This window comes from Saccopteryx leptura, chromosome 5 (genome assembly GCF_036850995.1).
Source record: "Saccopteryx leptura isolate mSacLep1 chromosome 5, mSacLep1_pri_phased_curated, whole genome shotgun sequence".
In the NCBI taxonomy this organism is placed as follows: Eukaryota; Metazoa; Chordata; class Mammalia; order Chiroptera; family Emballonuridae; genus Saccopteryx; species Saccopteryx leptura.
The window spans coordinates 104598001-104619256 of NC_089507.1; the positions used below are offsets into that span (position 1 = coordinate 104598001).

The following is a 21256-nucleotide window of genomic DNA, read 5'->3' on the forward strand; positions in this document are numbered from 1 at the left end:
CAAGCTGGCGACCTCGAGGTCTCGAACCTGGGTCCTTCCACATCCCAGTCCAATGCTCTATCCACTGCACCACCGCCTGGTCAGGCACAAAAGTGAATTTTAAGGACTTTAATCATAGTTTAAATTCACAGTGGTCTTTGATTATAAGCCCAACAAACTGGCATTTAGACTTCCAAGATATGAACAGCAAATTCTTCACAACAACTTTGAAACAAATAATGACTCGGAATGAATGAAAAGGACCATAAGATAGTTTTTTTTTTCTTCAGTTTATTTTGAATTTTTATTTTTGGATAACCAAGCAGCTCTTTAAGGAGAATGCACAGAAGAGTCATTCTGGCACTTTTGGATAGCACATAAGATTTTTTTTTTTAATAGTCACATTCAGTCGACTTGTTCAGTCCATATTCCATGTTGGTAGAGTAAGATCAGCCCATAGGATTCCAGCGTTAATACGTAACCATATATACAAACAGCCAATAGAACCATAATACTGGCTAGTGGCCAAAGGGATGAAGTGTGTGTGTGTGTGTATGTGGGGAGGGGATCTCTAAGGTGTCCTCTAGTCTATCTTAGCTAAACAGAATCCACATCACACAGGAGAACTAGAGAGTACACTGTGCTGAAATCAGAATTCTGCACACAAAACGGGCACTTGGCAGCATGCAGTTCAAAGAAAAGGGATATCATTTAATAACTTTATAAAATCCAGGCAGTTCCATTACAAGAGTTAAGAATAACAAAGAGGATAAGTGAGGGACTGTCTGTTGTCACTGTAAAAAAGGCACTTGGAGTTAATGGGACCAGAGTTGAAGGATTCTCAGCTGATAAAAAACTTCAGTACTATTTCATTAAAAGGCTTGGATGTTAAGAGATGACACCCAGGAGCTCCTGAAAGGAGACATGGAAATAAACCACTGAGAAGCAGAACAGATGAAAATGAAGAAATAAAATCTTAACAACCAAACTGGGTTTGTTAAAAAAGAGAACCCAAAACAAGAACTAAGCAAAGCAAAAACCTAACCAAAGTAATAGCATGAAGCAGCGATGCATAGCTTTCCTTTAAGGTAATGAATACCTCCAGACACTAAGTGCCAAGCTGATTTCTCAATCATAACTTCACAGGAGCATCATTGTGATAAAATTGACTCAAGCAATGCAAAAAAGAGTTTCATCTGTTCCCGGGCTCTCAAAGGAGAACTGAGGTTATCAACACAACCCGGCAACGTCACTTGTGGTTTTTCAGTGTTCTGGGGGGGACATGTCAAGCACGTGAAAAGGCAGACACTATGTTCAGCCACCTCCTTGGTGGTGTGGCATCCATTACCATCCTCCTTTCTTCTGAGTCACCACAGTAATTCCTTTCTAACATTTACACAAATGGTACAGAAACGACCACTGGCCAGCGCTGCCATTGTTCAACTTCCTCCACATATAAGCGCTTTTATAAGTAAAAATTTTTGGCAACTTTGTTAAGATTGGGTGAATTCTGCGGTTGCTCATTTAATGTTAAATGCCATCAGGGGTCTTTCTTCCCGCTTCTGCCAGGGGCTCTTCTTGTCCTCTCCTTGATCGTCGTCATCATCTTCTTCATCGTCCTCGTGAGTATATTTTCTCTGATCCGGGCTGGCTAAGGGCTCCGGGGGGACGTCCGCAGTTCGTTTGGTCGTCTCCTCCTGCAGGCTGGGCAGCTGGCCGCCGCTCCTCCGGCTGGAGCTGTCCAACAGGCATCGCAGGGCACTGTCGTCCGGGGTGCAGACAGTGGTGCCACATTCACTGCCGCTTTGGTCCATGTCGTCCAGGTACACGAGCTGCGTGTAGGCGGTGCTGTCCGCTGTCCTCGGCTCCTTCTGCGCATGCTCCTGCACGGGTGGGTGGTTCTGCGGGAGAGACAAAGGTTCTCCTCTTCCCTTCCGGGCAGATTTTGGTTCATTCATATCTACGCCCGAGTCCAAACTGGCATCATTACTTCCATTTCTTCCAGCTCTTTGGAGGTCGATGTAAGAATGTCTAACGTGCGCGTTGGACCTGCCGTCCAGGGAGACGAACCAGGCCCGGGGGTGTGGGAGCGGCTTCCCGCCACCAAGCTCCATCAGAGCCTTTTCGGTCAGGAGCTGAACTTCGCTGTTCATCTGGGCCAAGGCCGCATCGTTCAGGGACGCTGGGATGGACAGGGACTCCGACATGGACACGTTCTGCGGGCTCCACTCCCGGCTGCCTGCATCCTGCAAGTGCTGCTGAGAGATTGCCTGGCAGGATAAGGGCTGGCCTTGGATCTGAGAGGAGGGGTGCGGGAAGATCCCCGCATGGGGGTTGGACAGCTCAGCCTGCAGTCTTTCGATTCCAAGCTGCTGGTCCCCTGGCACGACCAGGGGCTGGCCCACATACGAGTGGTCCCCGGGCAGTTTCATGTAGTGAGCAGGGATGACCAAGGCAGGCAACACCTTTCTGTAAACGCTGTCATTGACCTGGTCAACGGAGCTGCAGCAGATCAACTGGCCAGGCCGCGGAAAGGATGTGGGTCTTTCCAGGTGGTCTACGGATCGCGACATCATACATTCAGTAGGTCTGCGGTCAAGCAGCTGTTCTTTTTCGGGAGAGGAAGGGGCGGGGTACATGTGTTCCTGAATGGTGAGCTTACTTCCTGTGGAAATATGGTTAATGGAGGCCTGACTGTCTCTGTCTTGCTTTTCAAATAAAGGCTGAGACAGCATGGCATTATAACTCCTCCGGTAGTCACTGTTGCCAGGGGACTCATAGCCTTCCCTTTCCACAGATTTCCTGGACTTTAAGGGGAAAATCTCCACAGATTTATGGTAGTCTTTCCCCAACGTCCCACTGGGTGTCAGGTTATCAAAGGAGATTTGGCTTTTATCCTCTTCCTTATGAGACAGGAGTTCCTCCCGGGAGCTGAATTCTTGCGAGGTGCTGTAAGAAAGCTTTAGCATGGGAGTGTGCATGTCCACTTCTCTGTTGGAAGACATCATTTCCAAGTGGACCCCGCTCATCAGCTCCTTTGTGCCAGGGGCGTCCGGACGGGTGTGGCTGGTGACAGAGAGTGGGCCCGGGAATTCCGACTCCCGGCGGGAAAACAGCAAGTTGATGTGAGACATGGAGGTGGACTGATCTCTTTTGGAACTCTCCAGGGCTGCTGGCAGCTGCAGTTTTCTATGGTGCTGACGAGGTTTTAAGCACTTCCGTCTGCAATCAATGACACAACAATCCAAAGGTTAAAGAGTTCTTGGAACGGTCAAGTTTCAAGTAAAATCATAATTTGCAATTTCCACAGGAAGAAACAAGAAAAAACGACTAACTGGCAGTCAGACGCCTGCTCACCCCACACCCTCAGCTTTATTCTGATTCAGAGCGGCCTGATCCACAGATTTCACCCTCAGGCTTTTATAAGTACATCTGAGTCACTCATTCAAAGGCAGTTACTCAAAAAATCAACAATCAACATTCTCCAAAATGAAGCATCACAATAAAAATAGTTCTGCTTTGTCCTTGAGAATATCATGTCTGAATCAGCATTTAGGAATATTCTGAGTGAATCATAGGGCAACTGTCAACACTTTTTTTACAGCCCCCCTTTCAAGCAAAGTTATACACCAGGTGCCTCACTTTCTTCATTCATTTTCAAGTTAGATAACAAATATTAAGTTTGTAGATATTTTTCCATGAATAAAAAAGGGACTTTGATTCAGAAAAATAAAAATTAAAAAAAAAAAAAACACCTCTGTATCAATGCTTGCACACAAGACATTCCAAATGAAAAAAATATATTGCCAAAATGGTAAAACGTTACCTGCAATAATATAAAAGGAGACACAGCAAAACCAAAAGTATGAAAGCCATTCCTCCTAAAATGGCCAAAAGAAACACCGTGTGATATGTGGTAATATCCTGCGTGACAACGGGACCTAGAAGGTCAGAAAAGGGCATTTTAGATTTGTGAAAACCTTTAAATATAAAGAGGGATAACAAACAAAAATGTCATGTTTTATTACTCTTACTGGCCAGGGCCTGGAGCAGGGCAGATGCAAACTCTCTTCAGACGCTATCATGATGTCACTCAGTAAGGAGGGATGACCAGCACCATTACTGACACAGCTGTGGCCAGCACCACCCTGAACACATAAATACTACATGCAGTGTGGCAAGTCCCTTCGTAGTTAGCTGAGAGAGCCACATTCGCTCAGCATTCTAAACATGTGATTTTTAATAAAACCAAATGGATGCATTATAATATAATGAGTGGAACTCATGTTCAGAGAGATGGCCTGAATATCAGATTTTATACTGCAGGAGAAAAAAAAAATCACAAGATTTTATTATCACTTTCACCAGGCGGTCATTATGACTGTGTGAAGAACCCTTTGCCTAAATATATAAGTTAGGACCTATGCGAGAAATGTCCTATGACTTAAAAAGCATCCATGGCTTATTATGGGGTGTCAAGTCTTTCTAAAATGTGGTCCATTTAAAAAAAATAAAATCTTCCTCTACAATAACTTTTCAAAATGATTAATCATATATGGTACAGACCTCTTCAGAACTTATAGATCAGGTTATCAGAGATAAATAGACTTTTTCATTTATATTGAAAAGACTCTCATGAGGTACTTTAACTTAGACTCATTAAGCTCAATAGTTTTAATAATGTATCTTAATGTCACTGACAACAAATCAATAGCAACAAAAACCTCCCCCAATTACGATGTTTGGGCCCTTCCTGGTGTGCAGGTGTTCCGGCAGTGCACCACAGGTGGGAAGGAAAAACTTGTGGTTTTATACTGTCTCAGAGTAGTAAGGTTCTGATCACTAAATATCAAAAACATCCAGTCACATATTGATTTTTGATATTTTAAGGGATAGATTTCTTCAAAAATCTTTTGAAAGGGACAAATCTCTTAAGAGCTAGAAAACTAGTTTTTGAAAATAGTGACATTATTTAAGTGCAAAAGATAACACCAGGCCCTGGCCAGTTGGCTCAATGTTAGAGTGTTGGCCTGGCGTGTGGATGTCCCGGGTTTGATTCCCAGTCAGGGCAAACAGGAGAAGCAACCATCTACTAGACTCTACTTCTCCACCCTTCCCCCTTCTCTCTTTCTTCCCCTCCTGCAGCCATGGCTAGATTGGTTTGAGCGAGGCCTCGGGATCTGAGGATGGCTCCATGGTTTCACCTTAGGCACTAAAAAATGGCTCCAGTTGCCATGGAGCTACAGCCCCAGATGGGTAGAGCATCACCTCCTAGTGGGTTTGCCAGGTGGACCCTGGTTGGTCAGGGCGCATGTGGGAGTCTGTCTCTCCACCTCCCCTCCTTTCACTAAAGAAAAAAAAAAGGTTACACCATCCTCTCCCAAATATAATTCACTTCAATGGGGTGGAGTTAAAATTTACAAAAGTTGCAAAAATACTTGGCAACTATATCCTTCCTTCATCATTCAGAGAAACAATTTTTTACACGAAGACAACCTCCACAGGCATGGGTGGTGCCTTGCCAGGAGTCACCAAGACATTTTGGGTATACATAAAAAGCATTTCCAAATAACTGAAGCTAGATTCCTTTAAGTACTTAATATGTTATTTTAACTTCTGCCGGTAGAAACCTTTGTAACATTCACAGGCATACTTCATTTCCTTCTCAACCAGAGAATTAAAAAGGAAAACCCTAATTATTTTCTTGCTGGTTTTGGGCTTAAAACACAGTATCACTGTAATTTGTTTTAATAACAGCAATGGCTATGAAGTTACCAACATATGTGTTTCTACATTAAGTACCATCAAGGGCTGTGCTATGTATGCTTTTATAGCTGTTTTTCCTCTTTCTTCATTGCTAGAAAGCTTTGGTGAACCTACATCCAGCAGTTCTTTCTCCCCTCTTTACAAAAGTATCCATTAATCTGTCACTTGCTAGGAAAACTGATAACCAAGGTAACTTGAAATAGCTCTAAAATGAAAGTTAACTTTAATGCGTGGGTCCTGTGACCTCTACTTTTGGTACTGAAGGAATTTTTCTTTCTTTTTTTACTCTTCATCATATCCTAAATATTTCAGATTTGGAGACTGGTTCATGCCTATATTGCTACAAGAATAATATCATCAAGGGAAACATTCTGAAAACACAGACATGAAGTGTACATTTTCTCAGTATGGGAAAATAAAGTAAATGGTGACAAATTTTTCAACACCCATTTAGAAATGGCCTCTAATAAAATGGTTACTTTGGGAGTCTCAGTGTTCATTCCAGTGATAATTCCATTGCTAAAATATTTTGGATTCACATTTTTGAACTGCCTTCATGGTTAATTTATAAGAGACACTTTTCAATCATAGCACATTTTGACTTAGGCTCAATCACCTACTTTATTCACCAGACTGAGATATACATGACTCTTAGATGTACCTCTGGAAAATCAACTTGACCCTCTGAGGATAAAGATTTGCCATCAGTGAAGAGTTTCACTAATGAAGGCAATCCAAGAGATCCAGATTAAAAAGGTGCATTGGCCCTGGCTGGTGGGTCAGTGGATAGACACTGGCCCGGTGTATGGACATCCTAGGTTCGATTCCTGATCAGGGCACACAGGAGAAGCAACCATCTGCTTCACCCCTCCACCTTTCTTCCCTCTTCCCCTCCTCCAGTGGCTGGATTGGTTCGAGTGTGGCCCTGGGCACTGAGGATAGCTTAGTTGGACTGCATCAGCCTCAGGCACTAAAAATAGCTTTGTACTCAAGCATCATCCCCAGATGGAGTTGCCAGGTGGATCCCAGTTGGGGCGCATGCAGTAGTCTGCCTCACTATCTCCTCTACTCTTACCTAAAAAAAAAAAAAGGAGGTACTTTGAACAATAGAAGCCATCATTGGAAATAATTCTCTTAAGGTGACTTTTTTTTTTTTTTTTTACAGAGACAGAAAGAGAGTCAGAGAGAGGGATAGACAGGGACAGACAGACAGGAATGAAGAGAGATGAGAAGCATCAATCATCAGTTTTTCGTTGCGCGTTGCGACACCTTAGTTGTTCATTGATTGCTTTCCCATATGTGCCTTGACCGTGGGCCTTCAGTAGACCAAGTAACCCCTTGCTCAAGCCAGCGACCTTGGGTCCAAGCTGGTGAGCTTTTGCTCAAACCAGATGAGCCTGCGCTCAAGCTGGTGACCTCGGGGTCTCGAACCTGGGTCCTTCCGCATCCCAGTCTGACACTATCCACTGCGCCACCGCCTGGTCAGGCTCTTAAGGTGACTATTTTGAAAAACAATTCTGTAATAGTCACTGGAATAAAGTAGGGGATATGAGTTAAAACCCTCAACTTGTAGTCACACTTTAAAAAATACAATTTCATTCACATTTCCTAAATGGGGATGAATATTCTTCTACATCCAAAGCTACTGGTTGGCTTTGAAGTCTTTCAGAAATGCCAAAATGAGCTTTCTGCCCCAAGAAGTCATCCATGATGACTTTCTGTGAGTCCCTCTGTTGAATGCCTTTCCCTACATGTTTTCTCACACCAGGCCACAGCTGTTTCAGGAATTAGGGAGGAGGTCTGAGCTGCCACTGGGGGCTTTAGATTAAGAATTTCCTATGGCAGCTGTCTAAGAAAAACAGAGACATGAGGCAAGATGATTTTTTATGCATCATTCTTATCCTAGATGGGAACGTTCCAACCTAGGACTTACCCACCCACACGAAAAAACTTGTTTCATCATTTGATTTTTCAGACTCTCAATCACTTTGAGTAAAACGTGATGTCCCTGCTGAAGTTATTTTCAAAAGTGTTCTCGGCCTGACCGCTCAAAGACATTGTTCCCCAGTGCAGCAGATGCTGGCTTCATGTTACCTGGGTTGGGAGGAGACATGGCTGCCACCCAGTACCCCAACTGAGGGGCAATGTACGTCCACGTCAGCTGGCTGCCTTCCTGGTGCACGAGGCCTAGACCACTCTTCAGCCACGTTCCTGTGGGGTGCAGAGGAAAACTTCAGCGCTAGGCATGCTAAACTTCAACTTAAGGCTTATGTGTTATACAAGTCACCTTAAATGCTAGGTGTATAATGCATTAGATAGCTTGGGGCTGCATACAGCTTTCCTTAGAGACTTTTTTCAACATGCTTCACTTTAGTTTTTCTTTGCCTTCCTTAATGAACTCCCATCAACCACTTTATCAAACACCCCTGCTTCCAAACACAGATAATTTCAGAGGAAGCCTTTGGAGTTTGGAAGGAGGGTAAAGGTAGCTTGACCGGGGTCAGTGGAAGTGGAAAGTGGGGAAAATCTAGCACTGTTTATATTCTTTATCCTCAAATAAGGAGGTGAATTTTTTTATCCAGAATCTCAGACTGGCTATGTCAGATTTACCTAGGGAATTAAAAAAAACATTCTGTAGATTTCCTTTGCAAATACTGACTCAGACAGCCTGACGTAGATGAGTATTTTTAAAAACTTACAGTTGGTCCTGATGCTGGGAAACACTGAGTAAGTCCAGATCTGTGTTCTTTCAGTTATTACTCTGACAAGCATTTAACATAAATGAGCACCTACTACGTACTGGCTCGTCATAGTAGAGGTGTTTTATATATAGTCATCCCTTGGAATCCTCAAGGCAGTGGTTCCAGGATCCCCACAGATACCAAGATCTGCAGATGCTCAAGTCCCTTTCATAAAATGTCATAGAAAAATGCATACAGTTGGCCCTCCCCATCTGCAGACTCCCAATCATGAATCAGAGATATGTACTGTTTTTATGTTGTTGTTTTCGTTTTTGTTTTTTGTTTTTTTGTATTTTTCTGAAGTTGGAAACGGGGAGGCAGTCAGACTCCCGTATGCGCCCGACCGGGATCCACCCGGCACACCCACTAGGGGGCGATGCTCTGCCCATCTGGGGCGTTGCTCTGTTGCAACCAGAGCCATTCTAGCGCCTGAGGCAGAGGCCATAGAGCCATCCTCAGCACCTGGGCCAACTTTGCTCCAATGGAGCCTTGGCTGTGGGAGGGGAAGAGAGAGACAGAGAGGAAGGAGAGGGGGAGGGGTAGAGAAGCAGATGGGCACTTCTCCTGTGTGCCCTGGCCGGGAATCGAACCTGGGACTCCTGTACACCAGGCCGACGCTCTACCACTGAGCCAACTGGCCAGGGCCTGTACTGTTTTTAATCTGTGGTTGGTTGAATCTGCAGATGCAAAACTCATGGATACAAAGAGCTGACAGTACATTATCTGTAATTCTCACAACAACCCTACAAAGTTGGACTTAGTTTCCCTTTTTGGATGAGAACACTGAAGACAGGTGAGCTCTATAACTCTTGCACGGCCTCCCAGTGGTTGAAAGCAGAGCAGGGGCACCTAGGGTGGTCTGTCCATCCAAGGGCAGTGTTCTTTCCTCTGCTCTCCCATGCTGCATCTCCTATAAAACTTCACCGCATTTGATGACTCTCTCGCTTTGTGGGGTGTCTAGGAGAAGACTCATTGCCTAAGGTCATTTAGCTGTCACTTGTTTCACATTCAGAGAACCTTACTTTGAGGTCCATGATGGAGGCTGGCAGCAGAGGCACGGGAGTGTGCTGCCCAGGCTCCCCAAGGACATGAGGACATTCACCCTTCCACCAGCAAAGACATCGGTCGCTTCCTGACAGTTCCTGCTCTGCCTCAGTGCCCCCGGTGCTCCTGCAATTCTCTACCTGAAACGGCCAAGTGCTCAGCCTTCTCCACTTGAGAACTAAATGTACCGACTGTGCACCACACAGTCTATTCTTGGGGCTCCCAATCCTCCCCTTGCCTGTGTACTCATATCACCGAGGTGGCAACAGTAGATTTTTCCTTCCTCTTAAAGAAAGACACAATAATTGAGGCTGTTTCTAGGGCTTATTGGTTGCCATACCAACATTCAAATGCAGCAGGTGGAAAGCTGCACGGTGATGCCTCTGAGCGCATCCTTCCTCTGCTGACAGCAGCTGAGCAAAGGACGAGGAGCCCGGCGTCAGCAAGCACCTCCTACCGTCTGACGTCCAGTGCAACAGGCTGACTCGTGGCTCCAGACGGTTTCAATTCAAGTAAGACAAAAATACAAGGTGGAATATTTCTAAAAATTAATTAATTTATTCATTTTTAGAGAGAGAGAGAGGGAACAGGGGAAGGAGCAGGAAGCATCAACACCCATATGTGCCTTGACCAGGGAAGCCCAGGTTCCTGAACCTGCAACCTCAGCATTCCAGGTTGACGGCTTTATCCACTGTGCCACCACAGGACAGGCAGAATATTTCTAAAATGAGTATGAGTACAGGATGCCTAATTCCAGTTCTTTCGCTGAACAACATCGACCCAGAGATGATTAAACCACTCAGTGCTACTGAGGAAAAAGATTCAGAGAACAATGGACACAGGAAACGAAAGGGTTGCTGTGTTTGGTAGGAACGTTTGCCTGAAGGTACAGAACGGACTGCTTGTGATTGCTTGTGGTTCTGCCTGCCCTCCGGGACCCCATACTGTTTAGCTCATGTCTCACATACCACACCCCACTTCCACATGCTCTCTCACAATAGCAACCCTGCCAGGATCTTCATATCAGCCAGAAACTGGTTGCATATTCTTTGGTTTACAGTTTTCCCCAGATTAGAGTTCTGAGTCACTGCTCTTCGAATGGAGTTGATGCTGGGTTAGGCTAAAGGGGACCCAGAGGGAAGGAGCTGAGAGCTCAGAGTCCCAATTCCTTTCACTCAAGAAGCAACCACCTAACTGGATCTTTAAGCTGCCTCTGCCTTCTACAACATAACACAGCAATTGGGAACACTTAAAAACTACCTCCCAGTTACACTGGGGCAAGCCTAGGGAGTGGACACGCACTTTCCACCCAGTCAGCGAGTCCCCACGTCCAGCCTGGAGGGCCAACAGTCTGGTGGTGGTGGTGATGCTGACAGGAGCCAGAAAGGCCAGTGACTGAAGCACAAGGAGGAAATAGTGCCACCTGGTGTGGGCAGAGAAGGCTTCCAGTTGAGCTTTGATGAATAGGCAGGACTGTCAGTTGGGGGGCTGGGGAGGGGATGGGGCAGAGAGAAAGAGGAAGGAATTGCCTGCAAGCAAGAGGGCTTGCATGACACAGAGGGTGGAGTGGAGGCGCAGGGCAGGCAGGAGGGAGGGATGAAGGGAGCTAGCTGCTGGGCGGAGGCTGGAAAGGAGTGTAGTGTCCGCCTGCTTACGGCAGGCAGGACGGGGCTTCCAATGCCATGGGCAACCGGATGTCGCTGGCACCTGTGAGTGGAGGCACAGCTGGTCAGAGCCCCTCTGCCACCCCCACCCCCTTAGTTCTTCCAGGTCCATCCTCACCATGCACACTTTGACCCAAGCCTGAGACTGGCTGGCAAGTGTTGCTTCAACCTCTCTCTTCCGAAAACCTACCTATCTTTCAAGATTCAAGTCATGCCACATTGTTTTCCCCAAGTTCCTCCGGCTCTCAAGAATCTTCCAAATCTGGGCATTCCTAGGGCATGTGTTCCTGTATCACTGATTTTCCAGGAACATCTGTCTTACCGCCTCTGTCAGACCAGAGGCTCCACAAGAGTGGGCCAGATGTTAAATTCCTTTGTTTTCCCAGCACACAGAAATGTCCTTGGTGAAGGAGCTCAGTGGTACTTAACAAGGAGTGAGAGCCAGGCACGCAACCTCAAAATAACACCAGAGGCCCTTCTGTGAAAAGCTGGGTGTGGCCAGCAGGAAAGTTCTGATGAAACTGAAGTTCAGATCATGACTCTGCCTTTTCCAACTAAAGGGAAGAGAACCAGCTGAGAAAGAGGCATTGCTTTTGGTCTAAGTTTTCGTAAAATGAACACTACCTGTATTCAGGAAAGAGGGTGGCACTGTCTTGGGATTCAACAGTCACGCTGTTATTGGTAAAAGCTATTTCCAAGCATGTGTTTGGTAGAAGGAAATAAGCTACAGGGAATGTGAGAGTGAATGAACTGTGCACTAGAATCGTGCGCTTCTCCTGGCTGAAATCCTGGCGCTGCAGGATGCGGACGCTGCCCCACCTGAGGAGCTGGCACACACTAGAGGAGCTTCCCACTCATGGCCGGGGAAATTGTGCTGCGACCTGCCTGGTGATACTGACCGCAGAGCACAGACCTCTGTGCAATTTTTTTTGTTCTATGAAGTCATGTGACTGCTGGACCTTTGGCCAGGGTGCTAAGTAGGGGACCCTCTCATCCACGTGGGGGCCCCAGGTATGGCTCAGACAGAGCAGGAGAGGGAAGATGTGGCTTCTACTGTGTGGATGAGGAAAAGCTCCAGCTGTAAGGCCTCTGCTATTCTCCTTGTCTGCCCCGTGCCTACTGGATGGGGCAGCTCCTGCAAGCTCCTAGGTGACAACAACTTCCCAGAGGGTTGTCCTGATTAAGCCCATCTCCTCTGTGGTCCAGACACAGAGTAGCCCCTGAGGTCACAGCAGCAGCCCAGCAGCTGCTTCCTCCATCCACTTCGCTCCTGTGCCCCTCTTTCTCCTTGCTCTGAACCCATCCCTCCCAGCCTCTTCTCATCACTCCCTTCCGAAGGCTTGCTATAGATTCACTCAGGGTCCGCTTCACAGGTGGGCAGCCCAGGCAGCCTTTGGGGACATGTCAAGTGTTCAGGTGGGTCACCTGGTAGAGATGTGCAGGCAGGACCCCAGGTTTCCTTGTGCCCTGTCCCAGTGGCCCAGCCAGGCTGCCACTTTCTTCATGAACAGCTGCCCCGGCACAGAAAGAGGTTGTTGGTGCGGCCTACTGTTACATGGGTTTGTTGGGAGTAGGCCGGTGGCCATGAGCACCTCTCTGTTTTGTCCAATGTCTGTGGCCTATTACTGGGACTGTATGTGTGTGAGGTTCTATAGTGATTCCTCTGGCATCATCAAGGAATGAAATTCTGCATTACTGAAATTTCTAGAACAGTGGTTTTCAAATAGTTTTTAAAGCATTTGAACTTTTTAATACTTTGTCACTTTAATGTGACCTTAGCAGAAATTAATATATAAAACAGATAAAAGATAAACTTCTCTGCATGAAGGTGAAGAGAAGTCCCCTTTCCCAATGGCCACCCCCAAGACATCTCCTAAACATGTTTTGAAAGTTATTCTGTGTAACTTGGGCCTTATTTGCCCAAACTTGAAAAGGCAGTTTTTTGTTTGTTTGTTTTTGAGAGAGGCAGGGAGAGAGAAAGGAGACAGGAACATGGAGCTGCTCCTGTATGTGCCCTGACCAGGAAATCAAACTGTCAAACCTCTGTGCTCTGGGAGGACACTCCAACCGAGCTATCAGGCCAGGGCTCAATCTTTTTATGTCTACTGACTGACTTCTAGAGAGATAGACAGAGGAAGGGAGAGAGGGGAGGAGGAAGGGAAGAATTCATTTGTTGTTCCACTCAGTCGTGCATTCATTGGTTGCTTCCTGTTTGTGCCCTGACTGGAGATCGAACCACAACCTTGTTGTTTCAGGATGAAGCTCTCAACCAACTGAGCCAAATGCCCAGGGCCGAAAAGGCAGCTCTATATAATTCTAAAAAGTTTCATTTACTCCTGTCTCATAAAAGAGAATATAATTTTGATTTTTCATGATAACTCAGGGGCATGATTATGATGAACTATATAATGCTAGGCTCTAAAATATTGCTGTCCGTAAGCCCCTACTGAGAAACATAGACTTATTTGCTCTTACACTAAATACTCCCACCTACTCCCATGTTTGTTTCCCTTCTCTTCCTTCCTCCTTCCCTTTCCCTCTCCCCTTCACCCTCCCCCTTTCCTTTCTCCCTCAGGAGTAGTTTCAGTGTGTCTATTACCAGCTCTGCTCCCTCACCAGCAACAACCTCCAAGTCCCACCCGGGGTGGTCTGCTATTGGGAACTAGATAAACCAGCTCATTAAAATTGTCTCTGGAGGAAAGTCCACTGGCAGTGTGAAGGCCTGGGGAACAAAACCAGACAAGGAAAAGTACCATTCTGAATCCAGTTTGGCATTTTCTTTTTTCTTAAGTACTACCACCGATCAGGTTTTGTATGAACTGTCATTTGCTAGAATTAAACCTTACACAATGGAAAGATTTAGAGATATTTTCTAGAATAAATGCTTTGTTGAAAAATTGTCCTAGCCTTTTGACAATGAATTAGATATGTATTCAGCTGGGAAGGTTCATTGTGTATAGCACCATGAGTTTTTAAGTTGGATGCTTCACAGAACTACAAGGATTATTACACACTGTAACTGACAGACAGAGAAGATACACTTTATGCTGGTCTCTAAGAGCTGACGGCGTCTCAGCAACCACCAAGAGCACCGCTGTCTTACGTGGTTCCCAAGCAGTAATGAAATCAGTTTTTATTTATAAAATATAAAGAAAAGTGAGTTTAAAATGGCTATCCAAAGGGAAAGAACTCTAAAATAGGGCCCAAAACGTAATGTTTAATTTGAATACAACCTGTAGGCTCAGATTTATGTGGCTTCTCCTGCCCAGAAGCCCCATGTTAGCATAAAGGCAGGCCACCTCTTCTCAGCATTTGGTAACAAGCAGGCAAACCTGATGTTAGGAGCATGACTGATTTTGAAAAGGAAACTATAAGTGAAAACCCACACTTTACCGTATTACAAATTGAGGCTGGCACCTTGCACAGTAGCCAATGTACAAGGACACAAGTCACTGCTCTTACATTGGGATTGTTACCATATGGGACCTCAGAACACCGGGAAGACAAAGCCCAGCACACAGAGGGTTAACTGGCGATGGTGGACTTCCCCAACAGAGGGTAATCCTGCAAGTGAATTCCAGCTTTGGCACTTTCTAGCTGTGTGAACTGAGGACTTGCCAAGAATGGCATGGCAGAGGAACTGAAGGTCCTTGGTGATGTCACTGAGGGCGAGGGCGGGGAGCAGTCCTGGAGTCCTTGGTTTCACATCTCTTTGTCATGTAACCAGTGGTTTTCAATTGCAGGTCTGCACAGAGTTAACCATCTTGATTGTTGTATGAAGAGTACAAAGTCTATTATCATTAGATCTTTAATCTTCATACAACATCAGGGTGGTTAACTCTTTCGTGGACCTCACAAATTTTCTTGCGGACCAGCAGTGTGGACTGGCAGCTGAAAATCACTGATGTAAACAATGAATATTCTCAAGGTCTAGGCCAGGGGTCCCCAAACTTTTTACACAGGGGGCCTATTCACTGTCTCTCAGACCGTTGGAGGGCTGGACTATAAAAAAAAACTATGAACAAATCCCTATGCACACTGCACATATCTTATTTTAAAGTAAAAAAACAAAACGGGAACAAATACTATTTAAAATAAAGAACAAGTAAATTTAAATCAACAAACTGACCAGTATTTCAATAGAAACTATGCTTCTCTCACTGACCACCAATGAAAGAGGTGCTCCTTCCAGAAGTGTGGCGGGGGCCGGATAAATGGTCTCAGGGGGCCGCATGCAGCCCGCAGGCCGCAGTTTGGGGACCCCTGGTCTAGGCATTTACAGTTGGGTGCTCTACTTCCTGCAGCGAACATATTCTGATATACTTTTTCTGAAAGAAGCTGGAGTGAGTTCTACTAGATCTATAAGCTGGGACACGTGAAAAAATTCCACAGCCACTCAGAAAACCCATCGCAGGAAAGTTTTATGAATAAAAAGGTGAGTATTCATACCGTAAAATACAGCCAGTTTTACTCCTACATCTAAATTTCACTGTGAAATATTTGGCAGCACTTATGCGAGAGGTGAGGCACACAGATACATGACACAAGCATAAACTGGACAGCAGGAACCATGACTGTCTTGCCTCCCAGCTGCTGGCGATGGCCAGTAGCCCTGGGCTGTGGTGACTATTGCTGAATAATCAGCACAGCACGGACATCAACTGGTTGGAGGAACAATCTCATAAGAGGTCTGTATCTCTCAGATTCATAGCTAGTGCTTATTATTATTATCATCATTATTGCTAATTTTAATCATAGGGCCTCTCTGGATCCCTGAATATGCTGAATTTCTCTAGAAACCAGATGACTTACTTTTCCAGGCTTTCATCTCTCTGTATTATCTTAAGCTATAACCTCTACCATACTTCCCACCAGCTCGGCGTACAGAAGTATCAAGGTCTATTTTATGTACTCCTAATAACATCGGGACAAGATCACTCACGAAAATGTACGAATCCACCACATTCATCAGCGTAGTAGAAACAGTGTCATTTTATACTTTTACGATCCTGTGGAGTAGCCTTCCTTTTTTTTTTCTTTTTTTAATTTTTATTTAATTAATGTGTTTACATAGATTCTAGGGTCGCCCAGAATGCATCCCCCCTCCCCCGTATTCCCCTCAACATCTCCCTTGCCCCCCTCCCTAGCCTTCCTTTTTTCTAAATTAAAGTCTATATCTTTGAATAGTTATGTTTCCTGCTTTAGAATTATTTTTTTAAAAATAAATTTAATTTTCTAAATAAAATTATATATATAATAAAAGAATTATTTTTTCCATACAATCTGTGAGGAGGAAACATTCCTTGTTAATTACATAGCAAAGGGTTTACCTGGTGGTCAATTATCTAATCATTCTTGTTGAAAGCAATCAACCTGAAGAGCAAAAGTTATGTACAGATGGCTGGATTCTTACAGCTTCAGGTGAGTACATTTCAGGGCTGTTTTAAACAAGAATAAAATTAAGGGCAGCTTACTATAACCAACATCCTTCTGTTTGAAGCATAAAAATCACAGATATGTTGAGTTATTAGAAATTAGTACAAGAAAGGAATCTGTATTCAGCTACAACATGTTCCCTGGGTATTTTTAGGTTAATTTTTGAAAAAATAGATTCTTAAAAATAAATGTAATCTAAGCAACAGACCACCTGAGTTATCACAAGACTTACCGACATAAGTTTTAGGAGAGAGCAGTAATGAGAGACCACTAAGTTCTGGCAGAGTTATAGAAAGCTTATGTCTTAAATAGGTGGAAGTAGCAGAATACATAATAGCATTAATAAAAATTGAGATAATTTTGAAATTTACAATAGGTAGATATAAATATTCCAGAAAGTAGTTCATCAGACTACAGGCTAATTAGACCCATATATAGAGAAATTTTGTTCATTACCTAGTAAATCCAATATTTATCCTGCAATTACATTTCAGAAGAAATTGGGTGGGTTAGCTGACCGGGACACCAGTAGGCAGAGCCACTAATTTCCAGCATTCGAGAACTTGCTCAAAATGAGGGATAGTACAAGAGAGAAGTTTACAAACCATCTGGACAAATGCGAGAAGATGCTCTAAACCAGTGCTTATGTTACAATGGTGATCTGGTTAAATGCAGATTCTTATTCAGTGGGTCTGGAATAAAGTAGGAAATCCTGCAGTTCTAACAGATTCCCCACTTGTGGACCACAACTTTGAGCAGCAAAGCTCTAATTTATTTGCGCTTTTGTGGGTGTGGCAATTTTTTAAGAAAGCCCAAGGTCATTTCTCGCCCTGTTGCCATGGTCTATAAACTGGGCAACCAATGCTTGAAGCAACTTCAGAAATATTTCTAATGTTTGTAAGAAATAATCTAATCACCCGTTAGATGACAGGCCAGCAGTTGGCAAACTAAGACACAGCAGGTCCTTGAATAACGTTGTTTTGTTGTAACATTGATGGAGATACCTTGGAAACTTAACCCTTGCTCATGTCAACAAGCCTATGGTACAACTGGTTTTGTTAATATGTTCTTTGCTTAAAGTTGCAAGTTTCCTATTGAGGACGACATTAAGTGGGGACTTATTGTACCTATAGATGTTATGCTGCTCTAGCTTTTTTTTTTTTTCTAATTTTTATTTATTTATTTATTTTTTACAGAGACAGAGAGTGAGTCAGAGAGAGGGATAGACAGGGACAGACAGACAGGAATGGAGAGAGATGAGAAGCATCAATCATTAGTTTTTCATTGCGCGTTGCAACACCTTCGTTGTTCATTGATTGCTTTCTCATATGTGCCTTGACCGCGGGCCTTCAGCAGACCAAGTAACCCCTTGCTGGAGTCAGCGACCTTGGGTTCAAGCTGGTGGGCTTTTCCTCAAACCAGATGAGCCCGCACTCAAGCTGGCGACCTCGGGGTCTCGAACCCGGGTCCTCTGCATCCCAGTCCAACGCTCTATCCACTGAGCCACCGCCTGGTCAGGCATGCTGCTCTAGCTTTAAGGGGCAGTGCTGCCAGTGAACTGGCTGCTTTGTATGCAGCCAAATTGGTACTAACCTGAAGGCCTTTGCGTTGACTGTTTTTACTGCCCAGAACATTCGACCCCAAGAAATTTCCATGTTAGGCTCCTTGTTTTTAGGATGTCAGCTCAAATGTCACCTCACCAAAGGGTCTGACTAGTCAATCATTCCCTTTGACATCACTCTGCTTAAATGTCTTACTGTAGTAATGCCATCGGAAGTAAACCGGTTTACTGTCCCCATTTGGGGAAAAAGCTTTGTAATTACAGACCCTCCACTGACTTGTTTTGTCATTGCTTTATGCCAAGAGCCTAGAACAGAGTAGAGTAGTAACATTGGGCACAAAGAGGACTTTCAATAAATATTTGTTGAAATGGTTGAATTCATTTTTTTTTAAGAAAAAGAGAAGCCAAGAATAGAAGTCCATGGCAAATCTTTCAACGTTTAAATATTGGCAGGAAATTAAAACACAATAAACAAACAAATATCTCCCATCAACTGTGTGGGCCTAACCCAACCCAGCTGCGCAGGGCTGCTGCTCTGCATCCCCAGATTCAGTTCATTCCTCTACTAAGCCACGTTAAGTCTTGGCACAGAAGCAGGAATGCGCAAAAATCTGCTATACTAGAAAAGGAAAAGGAGTTGAATTTTTAAAAAAAATTTATTCATTTTTAGAGAACAGAGAGAGAGAGAAGGAGGGGAGGAGTAGGAGACATCAACTCCCATATGTGCCTTGACCACACAAGGCCGGGGTTTCGAACTGGTGACCTCAGCATTCCAGGTGGACACTTCATCCACTGCGCCACCACAGGTCAGGTAGAAGTTGAGTTTTTTTTTTTTTTTTTTGGAATTTTTCTGAAGCTGGAAACGAGGAGGCAGTCAGACAGACTCCTGCATGCGCCCGACCGGGATCCACCCGGCGGTGATGCTCTGCCCATCTGGGGCGTCTCTCTGTTGCAACCAGAGCCATTCTAGCACCTGAGGCAGAGGCCATGGAGCCATCCTCAGCACCTGGCCAACTTTGCTCCAATGGAGCCTCGGCTGCAGGAGGGGAAGAGAGAGACAGAGAGGAAGGAGAGGGGGAGGGGTGGAGAAGTAGATGGGCGCTTCTCCTGTGTGCCCTGGCTGGGAATTGAACCCAGGACTCCTGCACGCCAGGCCGACGCTCTACCACTGAGCCAACTGGCCAGGGCAGAAGTTGAATTCTTAAGGAAATCTTGTTTTTGCCTCCCCTTCTCCACTCTCTATGATCTGTGTGTGTGCAAATGAGCACTTCACTGGGCTGAATTTCAGCTTCTTTCTGATTAAGAAAGACTGCAGTCCCCTATATCCCAAGCTGTGCTACAAATAGGAATGAAAATTGTTGGTTTATAGCAGGGGTCCCCAAACTTTTTACACAGGGGGTCAGTTCACTGTCCCTCAGACCATTGGAGGGCAGGACTATAAAAAAAACTATGAACAAATCCCTATGCACACTGTACATATCTTATTTTAAAGTAAAAAAACAAAATGGGAACAAATATATTTAAAATAAAGAACAAGTAAATTTAAATCAACGAACTGACCAGTATTTCAATGGGAACTATGGGCCTGCTTTTGGCTAATGAGATGGTCAATGTCCGGTTCCATATCTGTCACTGCTAGCCGTAACAAGTGATGCAAGTGTGCATCAGTTAGTCTAGATCTGGTTGGAGATTTCAAATGTTTCATTCTGGAAAAAGTCTGTTCACAGACATACGTGCTGGCAAAGATAGTTGCCATTTTGAGTGCAAGGTTCCTGAGATTAGGATATGTCTCAGAGGGGAGAGATGCATAGAATTTAGGCAAGCTGCTTGACTTGAATGCGTCTTTCAGAGAGTCACAGCGGTGGGCTTCTTCTGTGGGAAGCCCACTGCTGCATGTTTCCCCTATTATAAGACATCTCCTAAAAATAAGACAGCCCCCATTTTTGGGGGGTAAAATTAATATAAGACAGGATCTTATAATAAGGGAAACATGGTGTGTAGTAATGTGGGGGGAGACTTTTGGGCAAATGGAGGTTATAGGGGCCATTATGTTGTACATTTGGGGGAGTATGGGGGCCACTGTACTGTGTAGTAATGGTTATAGTGCTTTGCCTTTCTTCCTACTTCTGCTGTTATTTCACACTGCTTCCGGTGATGTGGGGCTCTGCAGCCACAGACTGGATGTGCGTCATATGACGCGCTTCTGGAACTGCGGTCACCGGAAGTAGTACTGTAGGTGAGCAATGCCGCGCTTTGCAGTGCCGCCACATCAGTACTCCAGGAGCACAGGATGTGCTCCTCTCACTGACCACCAATGAAAGAGGTGCCCCTTCTGGAAGTGCGGAGGGGCCGGATAAATGGCCTCAGGGGGCCACATGTGGCCTGTGGGTCGTAGTTTGGGGACCCCTGGTTTATAGTAACACCCAGAGGCAGATTTAATGGCAGGTGCACCAGGCACGCGCCCTGGGTCCTGACTTCTGAAGGGCCCGGCAAAACCCCAACTTTACACTTTTTTCTAATGTAAGGGGCCTAATATTTTCTTCTGTACCTGGGGCCTCAATCAACCTTAATCCACCTCTGGTAACATCTGTCATACTAATGGATCAACTCAGCGGAGAATAAGTCGGTAAAAAAATGGGATCTCAAATGACCCCAGTACCCCCCAGTCTCTCCCTTCAATTCAGATACACGTCAAACTGCACATTTGAAATGGCTGGGTCACTATGTACATTACATCCACGTGACAGACACATCACAGAGCAAGCAAGGATGCCTATGTGGAGACCTATAACGAAGTGCGTTCTGCACAGGCTGGGTTGTAGTACGTGTGTGTTCTGTGTATATGTATGCATGTGCGTGATTCATGAAAAGGTGTGATTCAAGGGAGGAAGAAAAAGAAAAAAGGGCATTAAGAACTGAAATATGCCTGGCAATGTGTTGGTGCTTTGTGTACCTTTTCTCTTTAGTCTTATACAACCTTGAAAGCTAGGTATGCTGTGTTTCATTTTTGAGGCTAGAAACATGAGGTGCAAAGAAGTCTCTGATTTGCCTAGGAACAGGCCCAG

General features: G+C 44.9%; 1 protein-coding gene across 4 annotated transcripts in view; it reads right to left on the reverse strand.

The window, feature by feature from the left end:
• Positions 1-264: 264 nt before the first annotated feature.
• The window catches only part of FAM171A1 (family with sequence similarity 171 member A1), a 177788-nt gene continuing 156796 nt past the window's right edge, over positions 265-21256 (reverse strand). For all 4 annotated transcript variants that reach the window (XM_066386648.1, XM_066386649.1, XM_066386651.1 and 1 more), the window contains 3 exons: positions 7840-7956; positions 3806-3920; positions 265-3201 (listed from right to left, as the gene is read on the reverse strand). In XM_066386648.1, the coding sequence (XP_066242745.1) occupies positions 1500-3201; positions 3806-3920; positions 7840-7956 (1934 nt within the window). In that variant the 3' untranslated portion in view covers positions 265-1499. The remainder of the gene's footprint in view (positions 3202-3805; positions 3921-7839; positions 7957-21256) is intronic.